This window comes from Rousettus aegyptiacus, unplaced genomic scaffold (genome assembly GCF_014176215.1).
Source record: "Rousettus aegyptiacus isolate mRouAeg1 unplaced genomic scaffold, mRouAeg1.p scaffold_m13_p_4, whole genome shotgun sequence".
NCBI classification, from domain to species: Eukaryota; Metazoa; Chordata; class Mammalia; order Chiroptera; family Pteropodidae; genus Rousettus; species Rousettus aegyptiacus.
This window is the reverse complement of record NW_023416307.1, coordinates 58,692,533-58,717,666: the sequence shown is the minus strand read 5'-3', so window position 1 is coordinate 58,717,666 and position 25,134 is coordinate 58,692,533. Positions and strand designations below refer to the sequence as shown.

At 39.1% G+C, this 25,134-nt stretch overlaps 1 protein-coding gene across 4 annotated transcripts in view; it reads right to left on the bottom strand.

The window, feature by feature from the left end:
• Positions 1 to 3,597: 3,597 nt before the first annotated feature.
• The window catches only part of LOC107506882 (limbic system associated membrane protein), a 562,505-nt gene continuing 540,968 nt past the window's right edge, over positions 3,598 to 25,134 (bottom strand). Inside the window, exons 8-9 of one of the 4 annotated variants that reach the window (XM_016137797.2) lie at positions 10,408 to 10,440; positions 3,598 to 4,583 (exon numbers count right to left, since the gene is read on the bottom strand). In XM_016137797.2, the coding sequence (XP_015993283.1) occupies positions 4,486 to 4,583; positions 10,408 to 10,440 (131 nt within the window). In that variant the 3' untranslated portion in view covers positions 3,598 to 4,485. Of the gene's footprint in view, positions 4,584 to 10,407; positions 24,897 to 25,134 lie in introns of those variants that run through there. The other 3 variants (XM_016137798.2, XM_016137801.2, XM_016137800.2) reach the window with 3 other exon arrangements.

The window sequence follows — 25,134 nt, the reverse complement described above, 5'->3', positions numbered from 1 at the left end:
ATTTTGCATTTAAGGAGAGGTTTACAGGTATTATGCCAACCTCAATGGAAAATTTACATCACATGCAGTCTTTGGGGGAGAAATATTTTAAATATGTAAGCAAGAAGGAGGCTTTCTAAATTGAAATTTGCATTTCATGACTCAGGGTCTTATCTCCTTATTTTGCGGTATGTTTAATATTTGTCTCAAAATAACAGCAGTTTTTATACATCAGATATAGTATTATATTTCTATAAAAATGATAGTCATTGGGAACCAAGACTAAATCTAAGCTAAAAGTTTATGAAGAGAAAAACTAAAATAAGACCGTGGTTAATCCCATGGAACATGGTCCATAAGCAAATTCTTCTTAAACAAATAATTACAAAACGAAAAAAATGGGGCTCCATGTCTTTCTAAATGAAGCATAGCTATTTTTTTAACCAAATATGGTACTTTTCTTCCTTTTAAGTTTAAACCATTACTCTAGATTTGTCTTATAATACATACAATATTGTAAATATAGCATCTGTAAAGATAAGAATAAAAATAATACATACACACATATATTATTTTTCCATGAATAATTCGAGGCCTGCAAAAAACAAAATGAGAAATTCTGGAAGACAAGCCTATAGAAACAGTGAAGCCGCAACCAACCTGGGGATGGGAACTGTGACTCTGGAGTCATAAGAAGCTAACAACCCAGTAGGTGATGACTCAGATACAAACTCATTCTGAGGAGTGTAGTTTTTGTGTGCAAAGGAGGTAAGTCCATTTTTTTTGGAGGAGAAACAGGTTTTTGTTTCTGTCCTCCAAGAACATGAAAATCACGAGTACTTTTACAAGGTCTCTATGAATAGCCCCAGTTGTCTGAGCGTGTGCTAAAAAAATGTCCATGGTAAGGGAAAGTTCTGTGTGACTTGGAGGAGAAGGCAAAAGCCAATGGGACCGTTTTCCCCTACAGAAAACTCAATGACTTTCCCCTAAGCCCCAGTTCTTTTAGAGAAGAATTTCATGTCTCAAAACAAGTTAGACTGTTTTACCAACAAGGCAAAACCTTTTGATGAACAATTGCACGGAGGTCATAATTCTGCAATTGTAAAACCTAGAATTAGCGCTCTTTCTTCAAGAAGTGCCCTAGGTCAAGGTCATCTCTGCTTGTTTAACTGCAAATGGAGTCTAAGGATTTTGTTTTGTGAATGGTGATTTCATTTTGCATACAAAGAACATTAAATATGTTAGCCATTCAGATTAATTGGTGCATTTCACTCCCCTCAGTTTATTGTTTCCAACCAGTGGGTTCTTTTCAGTGCAGAGTTTCAAGCTTTGATTACCAATGCACAAGATTCTTGAGGATTTTTAGCAATCTGATGAACTGACTTCCAAGAAGCCCCATGGTCATACTCAATCTCTTGGTGACAGTCCTCTGGCTCCTGACCTTTTTCCAAACTATGGCTACCTCCATGCTTCACATTGCTTGGAGACATTCCCAAACCTATGAGATTTCTGGGGTCAATGTTTGCTATGAAACAGGAGCCAGGACAAATTTTTAACATTTCCAGATCCTGCCAGAGATATATGCAAACACCACAATATTCAACATATGTTTAATTATGTTTAATATATGGCCCATTATATGAAGACTCAGGGAACAAATGGTGTTGGTATGGCAAAGACATTCCTTTTGATGGAGAATCTCCTTCCATAAAACCAAGACCTTGTCCTTATGATAGGGTGGAGACAATAAGAAATCTAGATGTATGATTAAAATCTGTGACATGCCACCAGGATCTATTCCTGAAACTGATACTAAAGTAAATTAACTCCCGTTACTTTTATCTTCTGATATATCTTTAAATTAAGCTTCCACTTAAGGATGTGTCTGGTTCTTCAATATATGGGGAATATTTATCACCAAGGATGATCATCCTTGTACTACAAAGACCAAACTGTGAGAGAAATCCCTGATTGTCGATAAATTGATGCTGCGTAGGAATATGGCTCACCCTCCATAAATTTCAGTAGCTACTTGTCCTTTGCTAGGATCTGCCACAAACACTCTTACCGATCCCCAAGCCCAATTTGTTCTTCTGTTTCATGTCTAAACTGCAAAATCATGAAAAGCTGGTGATAAGCTTCTGAAACAAACAATAGAAACCCCTAGAACAGATTAAAAGTGCTGCTCATCGAGGAGATGATTACATTCAAAGATGAGACTCATTGCAAAGAGCCTTCAATTAGTAAACTCTATCAAGAAAAATTGCAGATTTTCTCTTTCTTTCTGCCTCCTTCCCTTCCTTCCTCCCTCCCTTCCTTTTTTTTCTTCCTTGCTTCCTCTCTTCCTTTTTTGATTTGCAGTTACGAAGTTTCCTGTTTTACGTCATGCGACAGCTATTTTTCAGGTTCTAAAACCTGGTGAGGTACCATATTTGGCTCTACTAAAATATTTTCAAATATGATCTCAATAATAATCCTCTGTCTTTTCATAAACTGAGCCATTTCCTATGCCTCTTATATTCTAAGTGAGAGCAATGATTTTCTGACAAAGATATCTATACACAAAGAGCCAGCTCTTTCTGCAAGGCCTTTCCTAAGAAAATCCTTCTGGCATTGTGATGATGCCAAACTTTGTGGTACACACAAAACTTCTACCTAAATTCTTGCAAGTTTCCTAACTCTCTTGGTTAAGAAATTAAATCGAATTTCAGTGCTGATGGCAAGATGTAGACTTAAGCATCATATCCCGCCCCCTCCCCACCCCCTATATCTTTTTCAGGAGCCTAGAAGCCAAAGCAAGCAAGGAAAATAGAATACCACGCCATTCCCAGTTGTGTGGCCTAGGATAACGATGTATTACTACGAACAATGGTGATGCAAACACCATCGGTGCAACAGAAGAGCGATCATGTGGGCAACCAAATGAAGTATTAGCCTAGGACACTGGGCCAAAAAATCTGCAAGGGAGCACAGCAGGGGATTCCTTTTTGTTATGGTCAGTGCTTTGTATTAGAGCTTGACAAGATCTCTGCTATAAGAGTAGGGACCTGGGCATCTGTCCACTTTTCCTGTCTTGCTCATTCTCACTGTATTTTATCTAAAATAGGAAATAATCTCTGCTCAGGGGAATCCATGGGGCAAATGCAGTGTTATTTGAAGATTAGAGAGGGGCAACATAGGGCTGCTTAGGACCTCCATGTGGCTCCTCATCCGTTTTATTGGTATCAACACCTGGAGACCTTTCTGCTTCTGGGGATCTACTCAACACTTGCGGCTCGCTCCTGCCCCAGAGCAGGACCGAGCCTGCAACAAGCCAGAGAATCTCTGAATCCCTCAGACTCCTGGAACAAGAGTAAAATCAGAAACCTTCTCTCCTAGGTCACCTCATCCACGTCACTGATTCTTTCTACTGTCTGCTCACTCCATCAATAGTAGGCACTTTCATTTACAGTGATATTCTGAGTGACTCTCGACTGGGTTCTGATGATTGGACTAGGAGAAATATGAGGTTTTGCGCTTAGTGGGGCACAGCTTGGTTTGAATACACACTGATGTCATGTTACAACCATGGATGGCGGGGGCGGCGGGGTGGGGGTGGGGCTCTGCTCCTTGCCTCCTTCCCCCAGCAACTTGTCACAGCCGCGTCTCACAATTACGATGCAGGACAGTATCTACAGCACGAGTCTATGTACACATGGACCATTCCCTTGGCATGCTTTAGAGAGAGACACATACGCTCACGCACATGTACATCCACGTGAGAGCGAGAGACGTGACACGCACGCACAGTGGGGAAAATTAAAATGGCACTTTCTAGCGTTTGCGGCGTGACTGGTGCTCAGGGGGGTGGCGGGAGAAGTGGTGAGGGTGGGGGGGGGGTGAGAAGGGAATATCTGGGATGGGCATGGGGGAGACAGAAAACACTGGCGGGGGCAGGAGATGGTCTTAAGAGCGTGGGGAGATAGTGGAGGCAAGAAAGCCAGATAAAGGCTCAACACAGGACTCCAGCCTGGATTCCACTGATAGTCAGAAACGGTTACGAGTCAGCTCAAAGGAAACACGGAATGAAAAGATGATGGAAATACAAACACCAAAGGCAAGATCTTATTTTTTTCTTTCCTCACAGATGAAAAAGGATGAAGGAAGGATAAAGTGTGTGTGCGGGAGGGGTTAATAGCCATCTGGTCCTTCTTCACTTGCCTTACTTATTTTTTACAGCATCTGGATGTCCTCAGCGCGATGTGATCTTTATACACATACATTTGCTTAGATATACACATATCCTGGTAAAACTTTTCCCACCCTGAATTATGTTCAAATGTTTATCGATGGAATTTAAAATGGTTTTAAATGTATTTTCTTCTTCGTTTTCTTACTCCCCCTTTATTTATAAACACACAAAGTTGTGAAATAAACAGTCTCCCCCCATCTCGCTCTCTCTCTCTGTGTCCTGTGTGACGCATTTTTGTGTGTTTTTTTTTAAATTATTTTAAAATTTTTATTCTATTAACATTTGCTGAGAAGGCAGAGCAGAGACGCTGCCAGCAGCCACAGTGGTACGGCCAGACTGATGGATCCGTTTATTCCTCTCACCGACCCAGGTCCTGCAGTGCAAAAGAGAGAGAGAGAAAAGAATAGTTACATCTGGCTCACTCTACGTTACAGCTGACTGCTGGCGGTATCAGAGGTAAGACCAGGCCAGGTACCAGAGCCTTAAAGGCAGTATGGGCAGCCCCCAAAGGGCTCACGAGCTTTCCTAAATCCTTCTCCTCGATCTCTGAGGGGCATCACTGGTTGAAACACCCCTATAAACAAAATGCTCTCATCGGAGAAGGCTCTAAACCGGCTATCGCGGATGTGTCCGATGGTGTGGCAGGCTCCGCTTCACCGGGCATCCTCTTGCCCGCTTGTCTCTGTGCAGCTTTGTGATGCCGGCGCTCATTAAGATTCCGAGCATCGGCGAGGGCCCTTCAGCAGCCAGACATGGGCTCCTCCAGCGAATCCTCACAGCATCTCCATTAATAAAACATGGAACTAATCTGTGGCTCTCTTGTTTCTCAGGGAGGGAAGCGGCAATTATTCATTGGTTATGCGGAGGGGACTTGCTTCAAAGTAATATTTATGACTGGGTGGTACCTTAGCTGCGAGGTGGAAAATAAATCGACTCATTGTGGAGTCTTAAGAGGCAGCAGGGGATTATCTGGTCCAAACTCTTTATTTGGCACTCTAAAAATCAAAAGCGAAGACAACAGCAACAACAGAAAACAAATAAACCAACCTAGAGAGATTAAGAGGCAGGTTCAAAACCAGAAGCAGAACTGAAACTTGAACTTGCCCAGAATTCAACTTGGAGTGGGAGTCTGTGTGCTGCCCACTGCCACCCTCGTTTCCCCCATGTGGGCATGATTGGGGAGATGTGGCTTCGGATCCAAGAGAAAGATTGTTGCCGAGAGGAGAGTGGGAAAGGAATCTGCGTGCTAACAGAAAGCGGATTGGGGCAGGAAATGTAGTAGGTTGGAAGAGCTTGTCTCCTACGCTTCGCTTGTTCCATTTTCTCCTTTATTATGGTTCTGTTCATACGGATCCGTTAAAAGAAGAAAATAATTAGTATTTTTCACAACAAAGACTTTGGGATTTAAGACCGAATGTGGAAGATGATGATGTTCAAAGAGTAATGGGGGGGGGGGCTTGTAATTATGGGTCACTGTGAAGTTTTGAGGGTGCATATGTGTATGAATGAGTGTGTGTGTATATGTGTGTGTGTGTGTGTGTGTGTGTATTTAAACCTATGATGGTTCATAAATACAATGGAAGTATCTTCTGGTATGTGAATGTTGCCAAAGTTGTCAGTAAACATACCAGGTCAAATAACAGGAAAAATGCTAAATTCAAGAATGTTCTAAGAAAAAAAGGAAAGAATGTTCTCCTAAACTATGTTTTATGTAAACAATAATAGCAACAACAACCAAACAAACTATTAATGTAGCTCTCACTACAAGGTTGTTATGAACGCTTTGCAGATGTAAGCACACAACCCTGCTATGAGACAGGTACTGTAATGAGCCCCGCCTGCAGTGAGATAACAGAGGTGGAGAGACGTTAGCCAGCAAGTGGAGGAGCTGGTGTTGTTCCCCGGGGGTGGGGGGGGGGTGGGGTGGGGGTGGGGGGGGGTAGGGGTGGGGGTCCTGGCTCCACAGGCTGCCTGTCAGCACTGTGCTGAAGTCACCCAGTGAAGGGTCGCCTGTCACACAGTTGGTGCAGTCGGTGAATGAAATTTTGGGTTTGTTTAAAGCAATAGCCAGAACAAACAAAACAACGTGAAGTCCTCCATTATGTTTAAGAAAACAATTTTCAATAGAATATTTTCGATTAGAATGCCTTCTTAAGGATATCAAAAATAGTACTTAATATAAAAATAGGAATATATGCCAACTTTAACCAGCATATAGTGTAAAATGAGCTTTATTATTCGTAAAGCTCTGAAAATACAGACTAAGAATTTAAATATTCAATCTATTAATTATTTAATATTCTAATGGTTATAGGATCATATTAATAAAAAGACACTTTAGCTCCTTTCCGGTTCATGCCTTTCATGGGCAATTAAAGTTCAAGAGGATCATGTATTCTGCATGAAGCACCTGATTGGTAATTGTGGACCAGGCCTAGGAATCCAGGTGTTTCGAATCTTAGCTCAATATCCTTCCTAATCCCCCATCCCTGTCTCTACCCTCGCCCTTTTGGCCTTTTGGGGCCTTTAAGCTCTCTTAATGGCAGCTCCCCAGGGCTTCTGGTCTGATGGCAACATGATTCCCTATCATTTTAGTTCCTCTCTGTGCTTCAGATGGCATGAGCTCTGGCACATTTGTTTGAATTAGTGTGTCAGTGAAGCTACTGAAACAGAGAAAGACTACCCACAAATTGAGGCCATACAGGGTTAAACAAAAATGATGTTTGTTTTGCCCTAGGGTTAGTGTGAAACAGAAGGTTTTCAGACAGAGTCTAATTCTGCCTATTTCGTTAATCTCATTTTTAGTGCTGAGACAAGGCTAGATTATCTTTCAGACATCTTGGAGTTTAGTGGTACCTGGGGAAGTCTAAAATGCCTAGTCTTATCATTTTATTTGAAGGGTAGTAAATATTGAGACAGCAGAAATTCCATCATTGAAAAATACATACATTTGAAACTAGGTAAACATGTTCAATATAACATTATTGCTAATCTATTTACATGCATATATACATAGGTACAAAGAGAAGAATGTTATATCTTTATATGTATATATGATATACACAGGTATTATTGATTTTTTTCATACACATAATTGAGAATTAACTATTACTTTTACATTCTATTTTATGTTATATATAGGTAGGGAATCCAGGTATATGACTGTTAATAATCTCTAATTTTGTACTTATAGCATTATACATATTTGAAATGCATTTTGTGGATCCGTTAAAGATATTTTCATCTCTATTAATTATTATTTATTAAGTGCTCTCATAGAGCTATTTGATGTGCTTATATGGATTGCTCTTTTCACAATTGGTTTTAAGAGTAAATAGTCTCAAAAAAATGCAAGGGTAAAGGGTGATAGCTGGGGAATCATCACAAGTGTGCATGCAATTATAGTTACACATATATGATTGCATAAGAGAATACTTTAGTTAATGGTCGTTTCAGGGAAAAATAATCAGCAAAATCATTAATTATGTTTTAGTTCATAGTTATGAAATTTCTGCAAATGATAAATCTTATTTCCCACACCAGATGGCCAGGCTCAGCAAATGCTTTTATATACCGACAGATATAATGAAAGCAAGCATCTGCAAACATAAATTAGCCTTAAGAATAGATGGGCAAATAGAACCAAAATTCAAAAATTGCTGTAGGTTTTTCATATAACAGACAAAAATCATATCTTGGTCTTCAGCCACATTCTATATGCGTATATGTGTGTGTATACACTTTTATGTGTTGTATCTAGTAAACATTCAATAAATGGTAGTATTCTCATTATTGTTATTAACTGCAGATGTTCGGATTACAGAACGGCATGAAATAACCCAGTCAAAGGCGCTGGTTTGTGAATTGGGCCAAGGCTTTTAATGTTTGACCTGAAGGAGCAAAATTCAGCTGTAGCAAGATTGAGAATCTTGAGTCAACACACCAGGTCAAGGTTCTCGACTCCAGGACAGGATCAATGAGACTCTGAATGAAGGTAAATGCTGAACTGCACTTTGCCATGACAATGCTTAAAAAGAGAATTCGCAGTTAAGGAAAAGATTGATAAAATATCCTGAAACTGTGGAATATGGGACTGTTTGGGCAAAGTCTCTACACTACAAATCTGATGCTGAGCCAATTGATTTGTCTTTCCCTAAAATAAAAAAGAAAGGACAGGTGATTTTTCAACACCTGCTTAAAGACACTTTTAATTCAAATCTGGCCAACATATTTTTCTTGCTTCTCCTGAGTCGTAAGGGATCGTTTTCCAGATTGGGGATTAGGTTTATTCAAAATAATTGTTAGACACGTCCTCAGGGATCTTTGGGTGTTCCTTTTAGCCACTGAAGAATTAAGGTCAATCATAATTTTATTCAGCCATGCAAGAAAAGCTCGGTAAATTTAAGTTTGAATACTTTTAAAAATAACTAAGAGCTGACTGGCTGAAAATAAACAAAAGCCTAAAAAGATGTACAAAACAACTGTTAAGATGAGGAGAAAAATAATCTCCTAAATCTCTCTTGGAGGTTATCTAGATGCGCAGATCAAGGCACGTCCGAGTTCTGAGAAGCCATGTTTAAAGGAAGCCTGATAAGATTGACTTTGGCGCCACCTACTGTCCATTTTCAGGAAGTACAGCTTCCTCTGAGTGAATGAATTGAGGTAAAGGCCGGCACTGCAATCTCCAGACCGGAACAGATTAGAAGAGGAAATATATCGATGTTCTCTTTGAGCACTGTGTCTTAGAATCAAATTTGGGCTCCTTTTACATAACTCTTTATTCCCCCTCTCTATGCAGTGAGTCTTGGGTAAGGCTGAAGTATTCTCACGGTAAAGTTGGGATGATGCATCTTTTCCATCAAAATAACAGAAAATATTTTGGCATGCAAAACTCTGAAATTTTAAGCCAATATTTAGAATTTCTTTGATGATGCAAAGAATTTATTTCAATGTCTTTGAAATTAAAACAACAACAACTGCAATAACCCTATGCCCTGTTGTTTCCCCATCCACGCCAAAGCCCTGAGGTATCATATGTTCCATTAATACTCATCATTTAAGATTCAAATGTAATTAATAATCATGATACTTGGGAGAAAAGAAGGGCTGAAGAGAACAATAGTTTATATACCTTCTTGCTCCAAATGATCTTGGTCCTATGTATATATTTCTGATTGCTTCTCCCTGCTGCCTCTTCTGGGGGGACTTTCTAGAGCTGGCTGGCCATAAACAAAGTGCTGGCCCTTACTTGAGAGTAAACAACAAAGTGTCCATAATCTCTGTGAACCTTGGTCACTGGGGGAGCGTGTGTGGGGGGGAAGGTCCAAATCCCACAGGAATAGCTTTTTACAACTGATAACGATCTTGGTTGTCTCATCTCCTTTGAGGTTCAGAGAAGACGACATCTTCATATGAGATAATAACAGACCCAAGTCGTGGGGGAGGGTATGAGAACTTAGAGGGTGGTGTCTGGCCATGCAGGGTCTTCTGGGCCCTTGTCCGAGGATACTCGCTGTTCGGAATTTCTGTGGACTTGTGAAGAGGGCGTCTTAGAATTGGTGTCTGTGTCTTAGGATCCATTTCATGAAGCTTTGACCTGATTGCACTGTCTTTGTGGGGGAAAGTATGTGAATCATGTGTCACATGACTGTGGGGTATGTGGGGCAGTTAGAGGGAGATCTCAGCAGCCCAGGCGTCCTGCGGCAGGCTGAGGTTACACAAAGGCCTGGGAGAATGCTGAGGCAAGAAGAAATATTAAATGCTCTACTGCTTCGTTTTAGGAGACCTGCTCTATTTCCCTCAGCAATGTATCTACTTGAATAGCCAACAAGTGATGGTAAAGTAGGCTCTATGTCTCTTCTGAGAGCCCTGCCACTGGGGAGTGAACATTCCTCAAAGTGGAGCTCTACAAGAATTAACCATGGACACTTAGGGTAAGGAAAGTGGGAGAGGAATAACTTGCTCAGTTCCAGACATTTAAAAACAACTTTCTAAAGCAATATAGTAGTCATGGGTTGGACAAAGGGCTTTTTGTGATAAGAAGTTCACAATTTGGGGAAAATAGTGACAAACATGTTATAGAAATTATTATTAAAAATCGTTGAGACAAAAATAAACTCCAGTGTATAAGACCTTTGTCCATTACTCTGAAATTTTAATTTTGACACATAGAATATAATCAGAAACAAGAACCATACCTTTTTGCTTGAAGTGCACGGTGGTGCCAATTTCTAAAAAAAGAAAAATTTAGCAAAACAAAAACAGATAAAAAATTCTTTATCAACTGAGAATAAGCACACAGGTAGTCTGGTACTCTCCACTGAAAGGAGAATGAGAGAAAAGGTGGAAAGAGCATTCTAATAGAAACACATATTGGTAGAGATGGAAAGAAAGGCACATGGAAAGAGATTGCTTTGTTGGAACAAATGTGCAGTTGGAGGTGGCAAAGTCAATTTGCAACTACAAATACTTGATGTTGCATGTTAGGTGTGTAGACAAGTACAAAACTCTGAATATGGCATGCCAAAGAACTCCTGACTGCAGGTTAGTGAAATGATGGAATGTGTCCGGCTGCCAACACCATCCAAGCATTTCCTCTCCGGTTTGCTCCGCCCGAGCCGATTGATCTTGCTTCTCTCCTAACACCTGAATCCCCTCCAGCTTTGAAACGGTCGCACGTGCTGTTTCACCTCCTTAGAATGTTCTTCTCCTAGATCTCTGCTTGGCACACTCAGCCAACTCATTCAGATTTCTGGTAGAATGTTACCAGCTCAAGAAGGACTTCTCCCATCACCTTATTGAAAATGGTACCTTCTGTTACTTTTTATTCCTTTACCCTGATTTACTAATATTAATAGCACTTATCACCATTTGGCATCATGTACAGACTTACTTACTTGCTTGTTTACAGTTTATCTCCTCCATTAGAATATACGCCTTAGAGGGTAGCGACCTAGTGAGTCTTGTCAAGCACTGTATCCTTCCCCCGTGCCTAGATGAGAGCCTGGCATGCAGCAGGTATTCAATAAGTACTTGTTGAATGTATAAATACATCTCAGGATTAGAAGGTCAAATACTTGTCTTCCCTTTTAAGTCTCCTTATTAACTAAACCACAATACTTTTAGATCTTTAGAAGTAAATTTGGAAAATTTCCATCAGATACCACTTTGGTCAGATATAGGAGGCCAAACCATGGCTGTGGGATATGGATTTTCTTCTCCTTGAAGATCAGGACATAGCCTTGAATCCCTAAAGAATATGTTTTCACTAAGGAAGTAAAGTGACTAAACTCTGAAGCCAAAGAGAGCCTTTTGATTTGGACATCTAGTTACCTCACTGTCCTGCTTGAAACTTGTTCGTGCTTTCTCATGGCTTCCAGGATTCTTGGCATGGCACCCATAGCTCTGCCCCCTCACCTCTCCAGCCTTATCCGTGTTTACCATCTCTACATTCCAGCCAACAAGCCTTTGTTTATTCTCCATGATACCACGTCTTCTCAGTCATAGTGCCTATGACCCAATGATATCCCTGCTAGAAATTCCACTTGGCTTTCAGAATTAGTTATTAACTTCCATAGGGACATTAGTCTCCTTGGTAGAATTAAGTCCTTTTATTAAAAGCTCTGCCCTCCTTCAAAACACTCATCTCAATTTTAATTTCAAATACATTTGTCTAATGTTTTGATTAATGCTTGTCTTCACCATTGGACTCTGAGTGTTATGGAAGCAGGGGTTTTGTTTATTACTTTCTCCTGTTGTTGCTCAGCCAATTCACAAAGGCACTCAGAATGCTCAATGGGCCAAAACAGAAGATCTGGAATCACTGAGAATAAATATGTGCTAGCATCCTCCTAACGGAGGGTCTGAGACTTTGTTGAAACTGAGAATCTAAGTACCTAAATTCTTTATTTTCTGATTGAGCACAAAGGGGTCAGATCTTCAGAATCATGTCTGCAAAGTTTCTGAGGTTCGGTGCAATCTATTAATACCATCCCTCACTGAACCTCCCCCCACCCCACCCCGGCAGATTTCCCATTCGTCCATCCAAAGGCGGTCACAAGGGGAAGCTCTCAAATAGCATGCTGTTTTCTGGAATTCTTATGATGGCCTGAAGAAGAGCACCATTGTCATAGTGTCTGAAGTCTTGAAAATGTTTGGCTATAATTCAGCATTAGCAAAACTAGTGTCAGCCAGGCTATTCTTAAGAGCGAGCTGTGTCTACACGTAAGGACAGTTTTCCTAAGCTGGCCAGATGCAGGGTGGAGAGGGAGCCCAGTGTGAATGTTGTTTTGTGTCATGATTGCTGATGGATCCCCAGATGCATTTCTGAAGATGCTCAAAGTCATCAGCACCTGCTCTTCTGCCCTTGAAGAGCTAGTTCATTACTTGCAGAAGTAATAGAAGTCTTCTGTGTAGAAGTCCATAAAGAAGGATGGAACGAGAATTCTGCTCCTCTCTTAGCAGAAGACAGCAACTGATGTCATTTTCACCTCGGGGGTGAAACTAGGTTCTATCAAAATATAAAACACCGGTCTCTACCTGTTGACCACACTGATCGTCTGTGCACTGATGTTTCAATTGTTTATTAAACACACTGTCTCTTGTTTTCTCCCACAATACTTACTGACAATTTTTTTTGAAATCAACATAAAAGTTGTTGAAAAGACACTATAGAGAATGTGCTCATCATCATATAAGAAAAATAAATAAATAAAATAAACCAAGGGAGGCTAATTGGTTACCTAAGGTCACACACACAGCAGGAGGCAGAACTGAGACTGAAATTCAAGGTTCCCAGTTCTCCAGCTAGAACCCTGTCCATACTCCCCAACACACCTCTGGTATTTTTATGAAAGCAAAGCTGTATAAGTACAACCTATACATTGCTAAGGATATTGCCAGGACATTGAAATGATTCATTATTGGCTGGGGAGAGTCTGGCTCTGCTTTTTTGCGAAGTGCAACTTCTCTTCTTTCTTTTGTCAAGCCTTTTGGTTTTTCATTCTTTAGAATCTATAAAGTCCCCTCAAAGTCATAGTGGTGCCCTTTACCCAAAGGGACCTGGATCTCTGAAGGGACCATCTTCATGTAAAGAACACTTGGTTTCCTCTGCTCCATAGACCTTAAGGGAATCATTGCAAGCAATTATTCAGGAACCTGGACAGGCAGGAAGACTAATGGTTCTGCTTAAGCTAGAAAAATCACTTAAACTCTTTCTGCCTCAGTTTCATCATATGTAAAATGGGTTTAATTAACACACCTGTTATAAATTTGTGCTATCAACTAGGTAATATATCATACTGTACTTAGAATATTGCCAGAGACATAGGAAGTGCTCAACAAATATGAGTTATTATTGTCAGATCTGTGGTAAAATACTTTCTAGAGAGGACTATCAGTAAAAGTTTGGTGGAAAAAGAGAAAAATATATCTTAACAAGTAAGCCATGGCAGTGCAGGTCCAAAGAATAAAATTAAAAAAAAAAAAATCTACTGCAACAATACGGATCAAGGAAACATTGAGGAACTAGCGCACTGGAGTGACAGGGAAGCAGACAGCCAAGGCAGCACTTTGGTCAGGAGAAAACGAGGAATGTGCCTGGGGTAGCAGTCACCGGCACAAGCTTGGGTAAGAGTCTACACGTTCTGGACAGATCTTAGGGAACAGAAACTTTCCTACTAATCAGTTGAAAGGGGCTCATTAAAAGAAGATTTAAAAGTATTACCAAAATATCATACTATAGGAACAAAATATACATTTTCTTGGAATATCTTAAAAAGCAAACTAGCTTCCCATTAAATTTTAAGAAGCCCTCCCTATTGCAATAAATGAACTGGTTTGTGAAATCCTAATGATCTTAATACTTGGAATTCAATTTGTCTTTAGGAAAAGAGAGTGGAGTGCTTATTTCTTACTATCATTTCCTCCTGATTCTCTTCTGTTGGCATTGAACATTCTCTTTTGAGGAGCAAAATCCTTAATTTTTTTTGCTCCTTGCTTTGAAAAGTTGGTTGTGTGCTGCCATCTTGTGGTAAAATTAAGACATGGCACTATGTGCTGTCTAAAGAAATCACCTTTGTCCACCAGGTGGCAATAGTGGGAAAAACAAAAAAGACTTAACTCAGCAGGACTGAAATGTTATTCTCCCTACAGGAGTCTTTCCTATTCTTATAGATAATAAAATTATTTCTTTTAATCCTTAACAATTAAAAATTATTCTTCTTTTTCAAGTGCGAAGGTGATCTCGAGTTCTTGCAAAAAAACTGCCTTGTGAAGGAAGATATTATTTCTGTGGTCATTCCCTGGACACACTCATTAGAAAACCTATGATATTTATGTCTTTCGGGAAAACTGCTCTTCACATATTGACCTTGCTTTAGCAAATACACTTAACAAGTAAGCATGGGAGCGCAGGTCCAAAAAATAAAATAAAAAGATAAATCTACTGCAGCAATACAATTGAGAAAACCTTTGGGGGAATCTAGTACGGAGAAAGTTCTAGAATTCTCCAGAAGCATTATTGTCATATGTCTAGAACTTAGCTCCTGATGAGGCAGTACAAAGAGACAATGGGGAAAAGTCTTTCATACTACAAAAGGCAAATGCTTTGACAAATTTATTTATATTAACCTGTCTTTGACTTTTGACTTTCAGATTCTTTACACCCAGCCATGTTGGAGAAAACTAAACTGCAGCATCAAAAAGAGTTGATCTGGCCTCTCTCATTGGCATAGACTGTAGCATCAACTCACTGTTTCTGTAGCACAGAGGAAGCGTCTGATAGATGTGCTGAATAAGTGTCCGAATGCATGCATAAATACATGAATGAATGAGTGAGTGAATGAATCAATTAAAGCCTTAAGAGCTGCCCTAAGATTCCAGGCAGGGGGAGATTCTTTTCTTCTTTTGGAACCGCCATGCCTTAATGCCAAGACAAAATTATTGTTGGGAATTCAGTCATTTGAAGAGCCGCACAGGGCCGGGAGGCCCTTTCACCAGTCCCCGAATCTTGGCAGGTAGAAAATTTTCCGAGGGCTGACCTTTATTTAAGAATAGCCTCATGACTAATGAAAATTTAAACTTTAGACAATAAAATCCCAACCTTATCTCTCTTTTTTAATTTTTGATTCAAAGGCTGGAAAATTTACTCTTCTTCTTACCTCTCATCTCCTATTATGTGGTACGATTAAGTCTCTCTGACTCTCTCTCTCTCTCTCTCTCCCTCCAAAAATTAAAGTGAGTGTTGTGAAGGTGACAGCTGCCTCATTAGGAACTTTACAGTTTACAGCTTGACAACTCCCTTATAACTTGAGGAAATTTTCATGTCTATGGTTATGAACCTTTTTGATATTTTGCCTTCTCTGAGTTCTATCTGGGAGAAGGTACAACAAATCTATAAGGGGAAGAATTGATTTTCAGTGCTTTGACTCTTAACTCTCGACAACTTCCCTCTAATCCTCTGCTTATTAGCATTCATTCCCATCCACATGTAGGATATATCAAGTTTGGGGGTTTATATTGTTTATGTAGCTTTTCTAATTCAAGGATGTACACTTGAACATAAATGACTCATTCTTTAACCTCCCACCGCCATTTGAACAAGGAAACTCTGTCTTTTATTGTTTTTGTCTATGGTACAACCCTTTCTGTAATGCCAGTCTTCGAATGTGCCACAGGTTTTGAAAATGACATGTTAGTTAGAGAACTAAAATATAATTAACGGGACTTTAATTTTCTGGGCCAGAATTAGTAAGAGTGCATGTTCAGGGAAGAGGCAGGTTTCAAGTTCAATAGGGATTTTATCCTTCAGTAGCCTGGAAAAAGCAAGAGAGGGACGAGGTTAAAATCATTAAGACGTTTAAAAACGGAAACCAAGAAGAGGATTTGACGTGCTGCTGCTTCCTCCCTCGCTGATGGTGAGGGCCTGAAGAATAACATCTGTAAGCTTCCTCCATAGGAATTCGTGGTTTTTTGTGCTCTGAATTTTATTTTATTTTTATTTTTTGCCATAGTTTTGGAAGATAAAACCTTTCTTATTATGGTGGCTTGAAGAGGGACAATTTTATTAATTCAATTTTCAAAGCCACACTTTGAAAGTTATTAATTTCTTTCTCAAAGGTTTCACCACTCAGAGGCTTTAGGGATTAGCGGCTTCTACTTACAAATATTATTATTATTTTTTTCTTTTGACACAGAAAAAGATATGCCTGTGCTTTTTATTTGGATTATTAGAGTTTTCGATTTTCTCCCATGTATTATATTCATGTTGCATAAAACCTAATGCCTAACATTTCTAGCATAATGTTCTCTAATCATTCTGGATCTAGTTCATGGGGGGAAAAGGCAAAATGGAGAAAAAGGTTCAAACCTCAACTTTAAGGGTATTCCTGTTTTCTTAGTTCATAGGCAGACCATTATCCTAACTACAAAGAATTAATCAACCTTGTTTGGAAAATGAAGAAGTCTTTGGATGACATCAATATTTGAGAAAGGAAATTGGTCTTCCTTAGCTTTATTTGAGGGAGGGGAGGGGTATCAAAAAAGAATCCTACACTTTACTTTCAAATATTTCTTAGGGCTTTTCCTCTTACAGTTGACTGTGACCAGAAATGGACTTCAGATATTTGATGCTATTTTGGAGTGTGCCAAGGACATGAGTGATTAACCAGAATATTGGTCACCTTGGATATATGATGATAACTCATTGCTGAATGAATGCATAAATCCAAATCATAACTAACTAATGCTGACATAATTTCTCCTTACATAATGTGGCTAAAATATTTGAGACTCACTTCCTAGTTTCATAAATTCATGGACCAACCCTCTGCAAACCAGTGTTCTATATTAAAGAGAATCAGAAAAAAAAATTTTAAATCAAAGATAATTTTATCAAAAAAAGACAAATTTGTATAAGAAAATATTAATATACCAATTTAGGGAATGCAGGAGCTCCCACACCTGAAAGAGGGGTTCTTACTCGATATCTTAGAGGTGACACAAGAAAAATCTCTTCTAAGTCAAAGAAATTCGCTTGTAAAATAAGTTAGGTTTAATTTAGGACCTGGAAGAGCTTTGAGTGTGCCTATCACTGTGGAGAGAGGGCCCTGGCCCAGGGCAGGAGGGATGCTCCTGTTCCTGCCTCTGCTATGACCTTGAGCAAGTCACAGTAACATGCCCAGCCTCAGAGAGGTCAGGAAATGGGGAACCGTTTAGATATTTTAACTTGAATATTTTACAGTATAGTGACAGCGCAAACATTCAGACAAAATATCTGTTTATGTCATATTAATGGTGTGATCGCTGGGAGAGATTATATATGATCTTTATTTTCTTCTTTACAGTTTTATAAATTTTCAAGTTCTCCCATAATGAAAATGCATGACATTTATTATCAGAATATAAAACTATTTGTAAAAGCAAATCGATGCATTAAAAATACCCTCTAAATCTGGGGAAAAGTACGTAATGGGTTTCTGATTATTTGGCTTTGGGTTGACATCACTATGAGAAGACTGAATTCCGCCCCCCCCTCCCACCGCCCCCTGCCAGACACACACACTTTTTAGTTGGCTGGTATCACGTAAGACCAAAGAGAAGCTAAGTTATGTGAGGTGTGACTTCCGAAAGGAACACAGTCTTAACAGCACGAAATGCCAGTGCAATAAAAAATGTATTAGATGGGTTTATGAGGTCCTTCTAACTGTAGACTTGATGTAATTGCCCTGTGGCACAAGCAGAGGTGCACAATTTGACTTTTAACAGCTACGGGCTCTGCTCAGCGGCAGTATGCATTGTTACAGAAAGTACAGCCTCACCAAACACTCCCAGCATAACGAAAAGTCTTCAGTAAGTCTCTTACTACTTGCGGCAAGTCAGCTTTCTTAAATCCTGTGGATTTTTTTTTTTTTTTATCTAGCCTGAGATGCTTAATTTTTAATAATTGATGAATTAGAATGTTAGGGAATGCCCAAGGGACTAAGTTTAATAAAGGGGTTTCCCTGAGCCACTCCACCTAAAAATATGTGTAAGGTTAGAAAAACTCCAGAAGCAAGCTTATTTGAATTGTTCGTCGGTAAGGTATGCGGTTTCTCTGTTAAAGAAGGAACAAGTGTTTCTGCCTTTGCACCTAGAATGTGCCCATTACAGCTGAGGGTACTGTCCTGGCCTTTTGCCCTTGTTGGAATTAAAGACCAGTCATCTCATTTAATGAAGAACTATCTCCCAGCTTAAATAGATTATGTTTTCTGTGTTTAAAAACATACATTTTCATTATATTTTAAAGCCTTTCAGGCCTTCATTTATTTGACTTGCTAAAAAGGATTAAAAGCATAGGTTTGGATAGGTCTCTGGAGATTTTCATCCTGTCTGGCTTTCTTCTTTTTCTATTTCCCAGCCCTAAACTGTGAATTGCAGATCTGTTTTCAGAATACATTTTATATTTAAATTCTAAGGGATTCAAGACTGTCTTTAATCCATGTAATGTGTTTTTATTTTTAAAATCAAAAACATTTAAATACCCTGAAACATGGTAGCTAGCCTATGGAATTTGAATGCAGAGATAACACGTGAATTTGTGAGATTTCCTGGAGTTTTAAGGCTTTGAAAATAAGAAGATAAGGGATTTAAAATGGCAGTACGCTCCTAGTTACCCTTGAATCTACATGTATAGCACTAACTGCTACGGTGCAGCCCTTGTAAAGGTGGGTCTGCTTTGAGTCTTTCCCAGGGACTTTATTACTTGGAGGGCCAGGGTGCCTCAGCAATTTATCTGTAACTCCTGCTGTGTCACTGACTCCAAATATAACATCTTCGCCAGGTTCTGGAGCCACTCCTGGAAAATACTGGTGGTTCCTTACAACTTGACCATTCCTATAAATGAAATAAAATCCTATCATTAAACCTCCCTGTTGAGAGGCTGAACATTTTCTCTAGAGGTTCTCTCACGTAACAGGCTCTCAATAACTTCCAGAAAACTCACCCTGAATAGTGCCATCTAGCACAGAGTGTCTGATATTGGTATGCGTCTGTACAATTAAGCCAGCAGGTAGTCTTTTTGTCATAAATGTGTAACAGAGCTGAAAATGCTGGTCCCCTTTCTTTTAACTGTATTGATTTATCATATTTCTTTTCTTTTTTAAACACACCAGATACAAATGAGGAGACTCTTAGGGCAAAAATTGATTTTTTTTTTTCAGATTTCTAAAATTAATTAGACTTAATATTGTTCAGCTCTCTTTGGATTCTAGACCTTTGCATGTACTGGAAAGTTCTGCCCCTCTTTCCATTTCCATTCTCTCCTATCTGCCTTTTAAATCCGTCTTTCACCTGGAAGCCTTCTCTGACCAGTCCAGGCTAGCTAAAGTGCTCTTGTTCTGTACTCCCCAAATACCACACAGATATCTTAAAGTTAATGAAGTTTCTTGAGATTGTTTAATTTATCATCTACTGCTCCATCTGGTCTGTAAGCTCTATTAGTGCAGAGGCTATGCTGGCTCATTCTCCACAGTTCTTCCCGGGACTCAGCTCTGAGCTTGGCACATAGAAAGTACTAAGTTTGTTTGTTTGTTTGTTTTTGTGAATGAATGGTGTAATCAAATATTATGCATTATCAAATAAACTTAACCTGTGCCAGAAACTAGTTTTTCACTGCCCATCAAAAATGGAGGCTCTTTCTTGTGTTCCTAATGGTTAGAAATTATAAGGAAAAGAAAACTCTAAAAGAAACTCTACAGTGCAAAAGCAAGTGGAGAGTACATCTACGTGCAGAACAAGATGTCACGATATTAACTGGATGACTTAGAGAGGGAGGTTTGATCCTCCGAAGGAAGACCAACCTCCAATGACTGAAATCATTCCATTTTTTTTTTTCCAGCACTGTAACACTAAGCAGATTTCAATGATAAACTTACCTGTGTTCTGGAACTCCAGAGAGGAAAACAGAACAAATCTCCCAAGTTACTCTCTAACTTGTGATTCAACAAAAAGAAGTGCAAGCTACTGTGTGGTTTCTTTTGTGTAAGCTGTTTCTGTTCTCCAAACATCCCCTGCTTCCAAGTCTTACAAAATCCACACGTATAGTTGCAAGAGCAATTTAGAAAGGCCAAGCAACTTTCTGACATAGAACATGGCTGGGAATGCTTGGTGCTGGGTGGGCTAAAAGAGGATGGGATAGTACACAGAATGGACACTTGGCAATGGCACAGTTATCTTCTACTGTTTTTTTTGTTTTTAAATAATAAGATGCTATTCTTGACCCAAACAATGTTCTCTTAAAGCAAGTAAAAAAAAGTCATACTGAAACTGCAAGGTTTAGAAGGTGAGTGGTTAAGTCAGAATCTTTATTGTGAGTATGGGGCAGGTCAAATAGAAAAGACTGATAGCTATTTTTTATAGTAAAGATGCTCTGTTCTTGGTAATGTCTAGTTGTTGAAACGTACATAGGTGTTATAGAGATGTAGAAAGTGTTTTTTTTTACAGTCAGCACACTAATAAGCAAAACAGTGTAGTGTATTATGGCAGTGCTTGGCTCTCCAGGGTCCAATTACAAAGCATGATAAATGACTTGTAAGGTCTCTCCTCCTACTGATCTGTAAGCTGACAATTCTCAGTGGACTCCTAGTGAGTGGTCTGCTTATTCCCATCATACATCTGGGTACATATGAACACTTTAAATTGGAATTCCAAATTCATCATGTCATGTTGTGTTCTTAGTTGGCAGGTGTGTTTCTTCACAGCAATATACAAGAGGAGATCTAAGTTGGGACCACTTAAGCTGATTTTCCCCCGCAGTGAAGATGCTCCTTTAATTTAAATCCTGCAGGTGCCCTGTGATGATGAAAGACCACTGTGAGGACAGAGTGACTGCATAAGGGAAGTTGTTCCTCAGGTTAATTTTTATTTTGCCTCTTCAGAAGTAGTTGTTTCCTCCGGGTAGAGTGGGTAATGGCTTTGTGGCTTGTGTGGCTGGTAACTAGTGTTTATAAGTGAATGTTAATATGGTCAAAACATTTTCTTTGGTTTTGTTTGAGAGATGTCAAAGCATATATGTAATGCAAGGTGAATATAGTTGAAAAGGTAGAGAAAAAGAAAATCAAGAAATACAAATCAGGAATAAGAATTTTTAGTGAAAAAGAAAGACAGAGCCGAGGAACAGACTAAAATTCAAGTTTATATTTTTGGGGGGCAATAATATGACATTTTTGGGGGGCTCAGACTATTGATGATTGAAGTCTTAGAAGACTATGTATTATTTTTTTCTTTTTGACTCTAAGTACTGCCACTTCCTTTGCAGTCTCTTGCTCCACACAATGTCTCTGCATCTAGTGTGAAGCTCCCACAGAAAGGACTTCCTTCCTGGCTACACCCAGCAGTGTCCTCACAGTAGACTGTTACCCTCTAGCTAAATGGAACACTGATGCACACACCAAGGCAAGCTCTGCTGGGGGTTTGCTCTAAAGATTCGAGAGAATTGCATCAGCATTTTCTGTCCATTCAAGATCCTGGTCCTTTCACCCTTTGGGGCAACATGCCAGCATTTTCTGCTGCAAATCTCACTGAGTTCTTCGTAGGCAGCTTTGTTCCTTTTAATTAAAAAGACAAGACTGTCAATTACTTAAACTTAATCCACAAATGTAATTGTTACTTTGAAAGATAATTTTTTTTCCCCATAAAGCTCATAGCAGAGAAATATTTCCATCAAATTAAAATTTAGTGGGAGCTTGGATTTTCAAAAAAATGTTCATCTTCAAATCCCTGCTGGCTCTAGAAATTTAAATAGAACAGCCAGTCATACTGCAGGGAGATCACCAAGAAAGGCTGGCTAGTGGAGGCTAGGGAAAGGCTAGGAGGCTAGGAGTCTAGGGACAAGCATTAGAAAAGAGTCCCAAGCACGAAACATTCTCCTACCTTTAAACTGAGACTGTAGGATTTGTAGCCATTTAGCCTGAAGCTAATATAAATGCTGAGACAGGGAACACTTCCAAGCCATTATTGGACATTTAAGCAATAGTGGAAATAAATTTCGGATTTATTTTTGCTAGCAAATTTTAACCAGGAGAGAACAAGAACTTTTTAGGAAACAGCAGATGGAAGAGTGGAGAAGTGAGAAGAGGACACAGAAATAGAGTCAACAGAGAGAGGTGCTTGTTGCTATTGGGTCTAAATCATTGGTTGGGCCACCTATTACAGTTGGGTCTAAATCACTAGATTGGTTCATTTGATTGGTTCCCAACCAATGAAGAAAATCAGGAGGCAGTCAGACTGTTGCTCCTAGTAAAAGAGTCAGGAGATGGTTTTCCAGTAATAATGTTAACTCTCAATTAACTTCATGTGTATTAATCAGGGCCTGTGATTTTGCTGTAAATTTGCCTTGACACAGCTGCTGAAGTCCTATCAGTTAAACAAGGCCCTTGTTTCCACTGGCTAGTGGGAAAAAAGCCATGTGTTTAAAAACTGGAAACTTTCCCAGGTCATGCTTTATATCTTGACCAGAAAAAATGGCAGATTCTTTAGACTGATGACTTTGGGTCAGTCTGAGAAGTGGTAATGTGCACGACGGGCATCCACTGAAAGTGTGTGAGTGTGTGTGCCCATGTCACACCATAGCAAACTACAACTCACAGCTCCTCTTAAGTGTAATATTATGATGCTGGTGAAAATATTTTTCTTTATTTAGCCTTGGGATGCTTCTATATTTAAACTTGCTAGCAGTATGGGCATCTCAGACATCCCTAGAATCTATAATATATCGAAATGTAATAAAGCCACACTGAGCTTATATTTAGTTAATATCCAGACAATATGGTACAAGTATATCTCTAAATATTGGTACTTTTAAAAAACTCTGAGAAATATGTATATTGGAATATGATTATTTTAAATTCAGTATGCTTTCTTTCTAGGAACTTGACGCTCCTTTTAATATATTATTTAAAACACCATTTTGAGCTTGTAGGCATAAAAATATGATTTCTTTCCCATTTCACAGTTGGAAAAACTGAATTAAAGAGAACAATGCTAGTAATTATCCATGATTAATAGAGGCATGTATGTAAATCAGCCTGAATAAGTGTGTGAAATTAGATGTGCTAATGCCAGATAGCTCTGTTCATGTTTCTTAAATATGAATTCTTTCATATAAATCTCTGTGTGAACTGGGCATACATTTGTGTGTTGAGTGTATTCGGAAACAAACTTTGTAAAAGAGTATGGATATGAGGTAACTGAGTATTATGTGTTATGAGCATTGTAATATATAAAGTAAATTAGATAAATTTTTGAAATGCATTAAATGGATATGTATCTAATGAACATAAATGTATAGATAAGATTTATTTAAAATTTACCACAGATTTATATATGTGCCAGGGTGTAGTGATGAGTAGACTAGAATTTGGATATACTATGATGATTAAAAAGTGTGGGAGAAGTTTTATGTTAGTTTCTTAGGGTTGTGGGAATTAATCAAGTTAATATATGCAGGAGGCTTTAGAATTCTATTGCTACACGAGAAGCCCACTATTGATGTTAACTGCTATTATTATCATTATTATTATTATTACTACTACTACTACTACCATTATTATTAGACAGGGTGAAAGTGTGGTTACAAGGAGCTGAAAAGAAGCATTTTCTTATTGATATCCAGGATAATACCTTACAGAAAATAAAGAAAGCTGTAGGGCCATACCAGTCATCTTCACAGGATTTTCCCTCCAGTTATCTTCCCATCCTTGCGGAGTCTGATTTTGAGAACCCATTCTTGGGAGTGCCAGGCGAGGGCAGGTCTATCTCCTCCTCCTATTTTAGATAGAATCTGGCTGTTCTGATGCCAGCCCTGCCCATAGCAACACCAGTCTCCCTCAGAAGGAAACGTGCCAGCGGACTTCAGATTTCTGCAAGCCTGGTTTGTTTGTGGATTGGATTTAATTTTTTTTTAAACTTTAATTTTGGGGGGTTTTGTTTTGTTTTCAGAGAAAGCTTTAGACAGCTGTATTAATCATGCAAACCCAGCCATGTGCAATGTGTTTTATCAATGGAAAAACAGGAACTGAATGGCAAGCAGCTGTGAACAAACCCAGTGCAAAGCCTGAACCTGGGAGATAATCTCAACATTTCCCAAACCCGCTTGCCACATGGGGTTAGTGAATGGAAAGGCTGTTCACTTGGGATAAATAATCAGATGGGAAGCAAACAAGTGAGACATTCCAGGGTTATTAATTTTTTATTTTAGTTGCAGCGATTGGAGAAGGATGAACTGATTGAGCCTAGAGAGCCCCAAGCTCAAGGGAATTCTTCATCTGAGGGTGATAAAAAGAAGACAATGGTGGTTCGTCCTTGTCCTCTTCCCTTCTTTCACTTCCTTTTAACTTTCTGAGGCTGGCTTAGTCACCTCATTTTGAACCTGCAGTCCTTCTAAATGTGAGGGCATCTCCAGGTGCACTTACATCATGAAGGGCTATGCACAAGTAAGCTCATGGGGAGGAGAGAAGAGCAATGTTTTCATTTCTTAGGATTCAGAGGCCTCAGGAAATGATTTGAGCCTAACAAAGTGAGAAAAGTTCCCTCAGATGTTTAGAGTAGTCTCTTTCCTCATTTGACAATTCAGTGGAGTTTCTGCAGCGATACATTCAGGGATAGTTATGCAAATATATGCCATTCAGGACTCATTTCAGAATAAATAAACCTAAATTAAAATTAATGAGAAAAACACCTATCAGAAACAGATCAAGGATGGAACACTATCTTATTTATTTATATACATATCTTTTAAATTAAGGAGCGGGGAAGCACACTGATTTTTTTGTTTTATTTTTGGCAGAATAGTAAAGGACATTTGAAAAATTTCTGATTGGCCACAGACAATACAAATTATCCTTTGGTGTAATTCCAGTATTATCATCATCACTGCAGAAAATCAAGCA